The 11,731-nt window shown below is 32.6% G+C and overlaps 1 protein-coding gene across 2 annotated transcripts in view; it reads right to left on the minus strand.

The window, feature by feature from the left end:
• The window catches only part of LOC108723183 (cytochrome P450 4C1-like), a 15,418-nt gene that overhangs the window by 2,677 nt on the left and 1,010 nt on the right, over nucleotides 1-11,731 (minus strand). For both annotated transcript variants that reach the window (XM_018448727.1, XM_018448728.1), the window contains exons 2-5: nucleotides 10,008-10,188; nucleotides 9,711-9,820; nucleotides 5,373-5,463; nucleotides 2,098-2,292 (exon numbers count right to left, since the gene is read on the minus strand). In XM_018448727.1, the coding sequence (XP_018304229.1) occupies nucleotides 2,098-2,292; nucleotides 5,373-5,463; nucleotides 9,711-9,820; nucleotides 10,008-10,185 (574 nt within the window). In that variant the 5' untranslated portion in view covers nucleotides 10,186-10,188. The remainder of the gene's footprint in view (nucleotides 1-2,097; nucleotides 2,293-5,372; nucleotides 5,464-9,710; nucleotides 9,821-10,007; nucleotides 10,189-11,731) is intronic.

Here is an 11,731-nt window from a genome sequence, read left to right on the forward strand (position 1 = left end):
CCCTCCAACAGGAAATTTAAAATAAATAAATGTTAATATGGCTAAATTAGAATAAATCAATAAATAAAAAAAGAGCAATGAGCCAATTTAAATTGGCTCATTGCCCTTTTTTTATTTAAGGAAATTTAAAGTTTGAAAAGAAAAAGGCTGATTATCAGACTGCGAGTGCGCGAGAATGAGTCTTCATAAATTTAAAGCCTACAAATATGCTTATCTGGAACGGGTGAATTGGATTATCTATCCGGACGAGACAATATAATTAGACTCGAACTTCAAGGTAAGTTCGTTCAATTGATCAATTATGCAAAGTCTCATTTGGATGGACATATATAGAAGTTTAAAGGGATACTGGATCGACTGTCGAACTTGATCGAAATCGATAGTACAGACTTTTTTTAATTTCAAATTCAATAATAGTGACATCTTTCGTTCATTTCTTATACTTATTATATATTGTTGTGTCTCGCTCAAACGCATTCATCTGTCCTTATTAACATATTGCAACGCCATCTCTTGGAAGATCAAAACACCTACTGCTAGACACAATTATTGCTTTGTTTAACATTCCGAGTCTTCGCTCGACGTTCATATACACGTCATTTACAGATCGATATAAATCTTTCTTTTGAAGTTTTTAATAATTAATGTTTCAAGAACGTGTGTACGCGTACAGGTGAAAAGAAAGTCTAACTTTATATAGGCGATTTAAATAAAATAACACATTCGTACACTGCTCCTATAATATTCCTTAACAAAATCTGGAAAATTATTAGATAAAGTATTTGTATGTTTACAAGAATCGAGAGATACATTTGGAGTACGCGTTGAAGAAGAAGTCGATAAACATTTAAAATTATGCAAAAATGTATCTGTTGTTTACTCAAAGTCAGATGAACTGACTTCATATTTGTATGAACAATATTTAAAAACTTATGTAGACAACAATCCATTTTTATTAATTGTTGATTCTTGGGGAGGGCAAAAGAACATTCACATGTATAATGAAATTTTTATAAATAATGATAATAAGCCAACATGTAATTTGCAAATTATATCTCCAAAGTGTACTCCGATCTGTCAACCTTGTGATGTTTATTTTTACAGACAAGTCAAAATTATCATCAAGCGAATTCAAAATTGTCCAGATAATCTTATTGACGGAGAAAAAATAGAATTGAATTTGCGATATTATGCAATAAAAATTCAACCATTAACTCATTATTTATTAAGTGCTCCAAAATTTAAAAATATGATCCTATTTGCATGGTACGCGTCAAAGTTGGCAAATGAACGCGAAATTTTTTTATAATATTAATCAAGTATGTTTCCCTGCAAATCTATATAACTTACAATGTAATTTGTGTAACACGAATTATTATTTTATTATATGTTCATGGTGTGCGGCTTACTTATGTTTCCAATGCTTTTACATTAATTTTCACCCACAACATTGTACGGCAATGTCCGAATTTTATAATAATGATAATGATGAATAAAAAAATAAACATTAAACAAAATATTATTTTATAAAATGTTCGTGATGTACGACTCATTTGTGTTTCGAATGTTGCAGCTGACGCCGCTTGATAGTCAGCCTTTTTCTGTTGGGGATAGTGCAGCAGAATGCTACTACATATTTATTAAATTTAATTATAGTTTAAATTTAATTCTAGTATATTAACATCTTTGAAATATGATGCTTGTTTGAGCATCGAAATTATTAGAATTTAATTTAATTCGCGAGATTACTACTGTGGTTTAATTGCGTTTAGTCTGGAAATATTTCGGTACGCAGTTTATTAGACTACAAGTGTGGTATATATGTCAAGTACATATGTATCATATTTAGTGATTCAAGATTGAATTATTTAAGCATTTAAGATCTAGCTTTGATCGAAAATAGGGCTCTAGTTTATCGACTGCGTTACTCACATATACGGTCTAAAAAAATGAGATTATTATTGCTACTACATATGTCCATCTCCGAACGAGACTTTGCATAATTTACAGTAAAACGTACTGTGTCAACAAACGTTTCTTCACAAAAAGTATTATAATTAAATATTGCATATTGTAATTAAAAATATGATACGTTACCGCAGATAATATCAAGAGTAGCATTGATTATAACAGGAAAAATATCAACAGCTTTCCCTGGATTGTCTTCTATTTTTTTTTCGAGACACCTTGTCAGGATCTCTGTTTTTTCAAATAGAATCATAGTAAATTGATCTAATATATTAAAATGGAACGTTGGCCCGATGAGTTTTCTATCATGGAACCATTGTTTACCTAAAAGCATTATAGCGTACTTACGTAGAATATTACAAAAAATAGAGTTACAAAGTTAATTAAAAAAACACATGGTTTTATTATAGGTTTAATTTTTTAAATAGTAGGAATATTTTGTGTTTTCCCACTTTCAGACGAATTTTTCAATAAAAACTCCATTTCTCCGTTTTCCCTAGAAAACACAATATAAATCTAGAGAATAATTGAATAATTCCTAGAATAATTGAATAATTCCGAGAATCCATTCCGAGCTATCTTAAAACGTACCCTGGACGATAAAACAATTGACTGTACTCATTATTTAAAAGCAAATGACTCGCAGGTTACACATGATGCAAGCATCACATAGCCAACTCTAAATATGTATAACAGACTTTTTAATAACAGGCCGAGGAGATAGTTGTTACAACGCTCGTTACCTTTTCTTTCAACCAAACTAATACGATTTTCAGGTACGCAAGCAACAAGCAATAATCTGAATGAATATACAATCCGCGACGCGCAACAGTGTATTTGGATAAATCACAAAAACTAAAATATACTGTTTTTTTGTGTCAAGAGTACAAACAGATATACAGGGTGCGGCATTTAAAACGTTATAGCTATTATCTCTGAAAGTATGCATCGAATCAAAAATATTATATGTTCAGATAAAAATTTTATAACTTTGAAGGGGATATAAGATGATTGTACCATTGGTTTGATCTTGGGTGGTGTTATCAAGGTCAGGGCAAGGTTAGGAAACCGTCGCGGCATTAGCCTTATACAAAGTGTCCGACAACGGTTAAAACCTCTTGAATGTTATTTAGGATCCTCTCTGACCTAGATAACATTTGTTAATACTGAAAATTTCATTTACACTGAAAATTCATTTTTGCGTAAAAATGAAAATAAGAGGTACAACCTCCAATGACCTTGAGCTTTATAAATGCCGGCGCGGTACTGTAACTTTCAAGCCTTATAACTCGAAAAGTATTTAATGAAAAAATATTTTATTATAGTGTTTTGAAAAGCTCTCGAGGTAAGCTACAAGAATATGTAACGAAAAATTGGGAGTTCCATTCAAAAAATTCAAAGTGACCTTGCCCTGGGGCTCTATTCTTGAAAAGAAACGTATACGAAAAACTAGGAAAATACTATAGTATACGTAACGTATACTGTAATATTTCCCTAGACTTTCGTATACGTTTTTTTTTTCAAGAATAGACCCCCTGACTTTTACAACTCCACATAAGCATTACAAGCTATTATTTCTGAAAGTATGCGTTGAATCAAAGATATGTTCACACAAAAGTTTTGTGACGTTGAAGGGGACATAAGATGGTACCATTAGGCCTGTTCTTTTTGGCTGAACTTTTGCACTACTTCATCTTTCTTCCTCTTCTTTCCTTCTGGAGAGAAAAGGAAGAAAGATGAACTGGTGCAAAAGTTGAGCCAAAAAGAACAGGCCTAATGGTACCATTTTATGTCCCCTTCGACGTCACAAAACTTTTGTGTGAACATACGAGTATCTTTGATTCAACGCATACTTTCAGAAATAATAGCTTGTAACGCTTTAAATGTTTCACCCTGTATGTGTATATCTGAAGGTGAACCTTCGGAAAAAAAAATTCTTACGAAAAAGTACAGAAAAACTACATAGATTGAGACAAGATCTTAGAAATTTTTAATTTTTCGTAGATATATTCGTAGTGAGACGTAGAGTGAAGTTTGTTTGTCTTAGAGATATTTAATTTTTCGTAGATATTCGTAGTAGAGTGACGTTGTTTGAGGGCGAAAGATTTCTAGGTTTTTCAAAAAAAACAATATCGCTCTACGTCTCCCTATCTATGAAAAATTAATAATTTCTAAGACCTTATCTCAATCTATGTAGTTTTTCGTAAAACTTTTCCGCCAGGGAAGTAATACAATTTAGGACAATTCCAAACACACAAAATAAAATTTTAATTCCATTTTCGAAGTTTTTTGATTTTTTCCTATTTGGTATCCTTCAATACCCTCTATATAATAAGATCAGAATTATCAAACTTGAACCATGAAATGGATTATTTTATTTTGTGTGGAATTGTTCCATGTTCGAAATTGTATCAATTTATACTATATGTGCGTGCGTCATGCGTGCGTGCGTGCGTGCGTGTGGGTGGGTGGGTGTGTGTGTACAGCCGGTCACAGAAAGGTTGCAACACTTTATTTTTTCGATGGGTTTCGGAATGCAGCCTACTCACCGAGTGATTGGTTCTTATTTGTGGATCCATGAATAAGAACCAACCGCTCGGTGAGTAAGCTACATTCCGAAACCCATCGAAAAAAGTAATGTATCAACCTTTCTATGACCGGCTGTACTTATATACACTCAACAGCAAAATTAAAGCATCACCTATTCTGCCCCCCAAAAATAGGCAAATTTCAAAAGTGTAACTTCGTCAAAAATGATCATAAAAAATTTGTAAAAAAGCATTTTAAAGCTTTTGAAATCTCTACTTTCGAAAATTGTAATTGATATTTCGATTTGATTAATTCTTTATGGAGTTATATGGACACAAATGGAAATGCGTCAAAGTTCAAAAAATTTTATTAACTTTGCGAAGTTCCATGGCGTGGATTAAAAGTCGCATAAAAATTCAATTTAAAGCATTCGAAAGCGTGAATCTTTAACTTGCTCTTTTGTTGAGCTCCGTACGATTTTTTCTCACCGAGTTATTCAACATTAGAGCAAAAATGACCACTTTTGCTTCAATTTTATATATATATATATTTACGATATATGATACTGTATAGATATTTTTATATTCTATATAAGATATATAGAAACTATGTATTTCGCGGATTATCTCTGTGTCTATATCCATTCTTGAATGCCAATGTTTCGTGAACATTGCAATTCACTTCATTAAAGTAAGAATAAGTATCGTTAACGTTCAAGGAATGGATATAAACACGAAGATAAACATATCTAATTCTCTACAGAAAGTATACCAGAAAATCAGCTTATTCTCAATGTGTCTTACCACTATTGCTACTGTCCATTGTAGACAAATCTTAAATGTAGGACAAAAAGATATGTAATGATTTTGTTTTACCTGTAGATGTTAAAAGTCCGTTGCCCAACCAAGGTTTCAGCAGATTATAAGAGTCTCCTTTTGTGATATTTACGGTACTAGGAAAAATAAGCTGAAAATGTTTGAAAGAGATGTAATCTAATAATATTCAGAAATAGGATGCAACGTATCTTTTACTCTGATATAATATACTTATTTATACTACAACCAATTTCATTAATTAAAATAAAATTAATGCTTTTTGAAAAAAAATTAATTTCTTTAAACAAATTTACACATTACAAAATATTACAATATACAGGGTGATCCGAAATTCGCGAATTCGGAGTACAGAACATGATATTTTATGCTAAAACAAACAACTTTTTCCTTTAGCAAAATTGTGTCCTACAAGTAGTTTTTGCAGGAAAAGATGTTAAAGTTAACGAATAAGCGCTCTGATCTATGTAGCGCTCAGAGCGCGCGTCTCATTCGCGTGTACCTAATCCGTGACTAGTATTCATAAGTAATGTCTTTCAAGACGTTCATATGACTCAGTTATAATTAGTTTATGACATCTTAATACTGTACTTAAGATAATATAATAATAAAAACCAAGTATGAATAATACCGGCATTTGGTTTTCTTCCGTATTGTGCTGCTTAAATAATGAAAAGTTAATGAAATAATAAGTACTGCCTTTATTTCTTACATAATAAATAAATAAATAATCGTCTGATTGCACAATATCATCTGAAAATAAAGACAAATGTAAATACTAAATAGTAATATGCTTTGCGTGCAGTGAGCGTTCTATTATTTCAAATATTGCACAATTATGTGATAGTTAAATAGTATCATTAAACTTAAAGAATAATTTACTGATAAAAATACGAATACATTCGTAACAGTAATTAAAAATAGAGTATAATCAAATATTTTATACTTTATTTTTTTTAACTGTCACGTAATTGTGCAATATTTGGAATAATAGAACGCTCACTGCACGCAAAGGATATTACTATTTACATTTGTCTTTATTTTCAGATAATATTGTACAATCAGACAATTATTTATTTATTTAGTAAGAAATAAAGGCAATATTTATTATTTTATTAACTATTCATTATTTAAGCAACACAATACGAAAGAAATCCAAATGCCGGTGTTGTTCATAGTTGATTCTTATTGTTTAAGATTATCTTAAGTACAGCACTATAAAAATTCATTTTTATGTAAAAATGAAAATAAGAGGAATAATCTCCAATGGCTTTGATCTTGACAAATGTTATCCAGACATGATCCTGAACAACATTCAAAAGGTTTTAGCCGTCGGTCAGACAACTTGCGTAATGCTAATGCCGAATGTACTGTAACTTTCGAGCCTTATAACTCGAAAAATACTTAATGAAAAAATATTTTGTTATAGTGTTTTGGAAAGCTCTCGAGATGTGCTATAAGAATATGCAATGAAAAATAAGGTGTTCCATTTAAAAAAATTGATCTGACTTTGACCTGACCTTGAAGACACCACGCAAGGTCAAATGGATATGATCAGTAAATAGATCTTTTGGAACCCTACAACTTTTGTCTGAAACACTTTTCTGTAATACTTATATTTTCTATGATATTCAGGTGTCCCGATATTTTTTCCCCATCCTGTATATTTAACCTTGAAAAAGTTTTGCTTGCGGCGCGTCAATGGCCCATGTCTGGATCCGCTCCTGGTTCGGAAGTAATTAAATCACTATGACACTGTTACTCATGAATAGGGTGACCAGACGTCTGAGTTTTTCCTGACATATACTCTTTTTTTTAAAGCGTCCGGGGGACGTCTAACCGGGTTTTTAGCGTGTTCGCGTGTATTCATTTTGAGAGAGAGAGAGAGAGAGAGAGAGAGAGAGAGAGAGCGAGCGAGCAAAATATATACATAGTAATGGTTATTACGTATCTGTAATAAAATTAAAAAATGATTAGCTATTATTAAAGCCATTTTTTTTATAATACTAAATACATGTTTTCTTAGGGTTTTCAAATGTACTCTTTTTCTTTTATTTTTGAGTTCAAATATACAACTTATTTCGTATTATAATGTAACCTAAAATGTGCTCGTTTTTGTCCTATTTTTGAATCTTAGTATCCTACTTTTGTACTACTTTTCAATCAGAAATGTCCTAGTTTACCTAAATTAGTTCTGGTCACCCTATCATATCCTGATAGCAAAATGTTAACAATTTGCGCGCAAATTGGCAACAAACTCGATTAGATTTTGAGTCTGCGTCATCTGTGTCTGCATTTGGCTTGTGGATTTGTCGACAAAATCTGCTGACATGTTTTGCTAGCAGATTGCTGATAAAAACCGAGCAGAGTCTGCTGACATAATCTGACAGCAAATTGCAAGCAAAAGCCAAGCAGAGCCTGCTGACCCCCTTAAGGGGATCCTAAAACCGTCCGTATTACCGACTAAATCATATAATTTTTGTACAACAAATACCTTTTTTCTCTTTCATAGATTCGAAAATCCTTTTCCAGGATTAAAGTATACGCATTAATACGTGTTTGTGAGGTGGAGTTTATGCCGAAAACGACCAAAAATTTCGAAATTGATATATTTTTTACCATTTCTCAGTGTACTATGGCGTCTCAAACTGCCGAGTCGTGACATTTGCTTGATACGAAAGTTTTGTAACCTATGAGGGCAAATCAATAAGTACCCGTGTTAGTAATGAAGACGCAAGATTTTCACAAAATTTTTTTTTATTTTTCAACGTAATCCCCTTTTAAGAGGATACACTTTTCCCAACGTTTCTGCCATTTTTTTAACCCCTCCGAAAAATACGATTTGTTGAACTCTGCAAAATAGGCCTCTGTTTCGGCAATGACCTTCTCATTCGACGTGAATCTTTTTCCATCGAGCAATTTTTTCAAGTTTGGAAACAAGAAAAAGTCGCAGGGGGCCAAATTCAAAGAGTACGGTGGATGCGGCAGCAATTCGTACCGCAATTCGACCAATTTGGCTGTGGCGACTGCGGAGGAGTGAGCCGGTGCATTATCCTGATGAAACAACACTTTTTTTTTCGCCAAATGGGGGCGTTTTTTTTCAATTCAATATCGAATCGGCCCAATAAGTCAGCATAGTACTGCCCCGTAATAGTTTTGCTTTTCCCCATGTAGTCGATGAAGATTACCCCTTGCGCATTCCAAAAAACAGTGGCCATCACTTTTCCGGCCGATGGGACCATCTTGGCCTTCTTCGGAGCACGTTCGCCGGGTGAAATCCACTGTTTTAACTGTACCTTAGTCTCCGATGTGTAGTAATGATCCATGTTTCATTAACGGTTACTACTCGACGCAAAAACTCCTTCGGATTGCGCTTGAACAGCTCCAAACATTGCTTTGAAATTGATAGCCGCATTCGCTTGTTGTCCACCGTGAGCAATCGCGACACCCATCGGGTCGACAACTTTTTCATTCCTAAATTATCATGCAAAATATTGAATGCCGTTCCATACGACACGCCTACGGCCTCTGCTACTTCACACACTTTCGTTCGGCGATCAGCAAGAATCATGTCGTGGACTTTTTCAACGATTTCCTCAGTACCACGTCTGCCGGGCGGCCTGGGCGCTCCTCATCAAAAACAGACGAACGGCCACGTTTGAATTCGTTGAACCAATATCTGACGGTTGTCATAGGTGAAAGATTCCCATAGATGGCATCCAACTTCGTTTTTATTTCTTCGCACGTTTTTCCATCCAAAAATAAGAAGCGAATCGCGGATCGATATTGTTTTTCCATTGTATCGGAAAACATCAAACACTCTCACTACGAATTGCTGTCAAATCAAGACTATTGCATGAATTACTCTAAAATTTTGTATGGCGTCATTTGAAAGATGGTAGTACACGATGGTAATGCCAACTTGCATCAGCAACGTCACCTGTCTTCAAACACGGGTACTTATTGATTTGCCCTCGAATACTTATGAAATAGTGATCCACAAACACATAGTTTGCACGAACAAATAATGTTCTTAGAATTACACTTAGACGCTTTATCACGATGAATTTGTTATTGACACGAACGTGCGACTAAATGTATCATAGATTGCGTGAGATGTTGATGTGTAGTATATAAAGACATGTCGATGCGCTGGAAAAACATCTAATGATTTTGTCGGAGTTCGAGCTTTGCTTTAGGATCCCCTTAAGAATGAATTTATGAGCACCGTTTTATAATGCTCGAAAATGTTTTATTTTATTATAAAAAATATTATTTCATCGTAATCGCTGCTTTTATAATACATTATTGTAAAATTAATTATTGTATTTAACAAATATAACGGATGTTATTTTCTGTTAGTAAATGGATTTTATTTACCTGCAAGTATTCTGGCTTAAACACGTTAATAAAAGGTTTCGTTCCAAGTTGGTACATGAATATTCCTTCTTTAAACTCCTCTATAAACGATGAAAATCTTTTCATGCGACCTAACAATTAGATTGATTAATTATTATACTAATAATTTATTAATTGTTATTTTTATTTATTTATTTATTATATAAATTTAAGTAGAAAACTTTTTATTTTGAGCCGTATGTAAATTGTATGTAGTATATGAACGGCATTTTATATAAAAGAATAATGATAAAATCCTATGTATAAAGTTCTTTATACCATATTCTGATAACTTCATAAACTCAAATGCAGCACCAATGAAAGGATATCCCTCGACTTCAGGAATGTTTCTGAACTTTTGTCGAATAATATATTGATGGTAGATCATCAATAGAATTGAAAAAATCGCAACAATGCAAAGAGTGCATAGTGCCAAAAAGATGAAATCCATTCTCATAAACTGCGAACATTTCAAATAAATAGTTTATTAAGCAAATTTATACATTAGATTTACTGAAATAATGCAATAATGAAATTACATATCACACCGAGAAAAATTATACTGACAAGACTCATCATATACTAATTAAAAATGTTTCTCAGAGATATTCAGATAGCAACGTGTCTATCTTGTTGCTGGCATGTTGCTTGCTAAGTATGCATTGCTAAGCATGTGTTACACGACGTTGCAGCAACTCAGTCCTCAGTTGTTTGCAACTTTATTGATGCCTTCGCGATAACTTTGAGTAACAACTTGCCAGCAGTTTGCCGACAATTTTAAAATCGTCATCATCAAAATTCGTACTACTGTCATCATGTTGCCATAATAATATGCAACATCATACAATTGTGTTGTCATATTGCCGACAACACAAGCAAACCCGGCAACTATAGTGTGGAATCGTGGAGCACTCCACACCCAAAATTTAGCTTATATAGATCGAATATAGCTTATATAGCAGATCACAGAAAGAACTTGACAGGAGTAATAATCATAAATCCAGTCTGGCAATCTCTACGTAATACCTTAGATAATACTAATGCCGGCGGTTCCGTAACTTTCAACTCTCATAACTTGAAAAGTACTGATTAAAAAGAGGCTTTATTATAGTATTTTGAAAAGCTCCTGACCTCAGCTATTAGATTCTAAAATAAAAAATAGGGTGTTTCGTTTAAAAAAATCGATTTGACCTTAACTTGACCTTGGTGGCGCCATCCAAGATCAAATTGATAAGGTCAGTCAATAGATCATTTTTAACCCTATAACTTTTGTATAAAACATTTTTCTCAAAAATGATTACTTTTCAAGATATTTAAGGGGTCCGGGATTTTATATATACACCCTGTATATACAGTGACGCTAATACTTCATAGGCTGTGCAAGAACGAAACAACTATTTTTTGTATCAAAAAAATAAATGAAATATATTTAAGATTTTCAATTTAAGTATATATACAGGGTGGACCAAATGAGTCTATAATGGGAAATATCTCGAAATAGAGGCATAATACAAAAAAATACTTCAAACAAAAGTTGCAGGGGGCAAAGGGGGACACGCAATGGTATCATTGACTTTGACCTTGAATCCGATTTTCAAGGTTATTTGGAGGTCATGATCATTTTTTTAAATGGAATTATATGAATTTTTTTACATAATATGATTCCTCTAATTATTCTGCATATAAAAGTATTATATAAAAAAATATGTATGCAAAATGGATAATTTTTTAAATAAGCAACTATGTGTTTTCTTTCCACTAATTGATTCATCTCATTATTCTGTTCATAAAAGTATTAAGGTATGGTTATCAAAAAATTAATAGTTTACGAATTATTTAATATTTTATGTCAATATGTGCCACAATGAAATATAAAATATCTCGTAAACTATTGGTTTTTTGATATCGTTACGAATACTTTTATATGCAGAATAATTAGAGGAATCATATTATGTAAAAAAATTCATATAATTCCATTTAAAAAAATGATCATGACCTTCAAA

Source organism: Mycetomoellerius zeteki, unplaced genomic scaffold (assembly GCF_001594055.1).
Source record: "Mycetomoellerius zeteki isolate Tzet28-1 unplaced genomic scaffold, Tzet1.0 scaffold224, whole genome shotgun sequence".
In the NCBI taxonomy this organism is placed as follows: Eukaryota; Metazoa; Arthropoda; class Insecta; order Hymenoptera; family Formicidae; genus Mycetomoellerius; species Mycetomoellerius zeteki.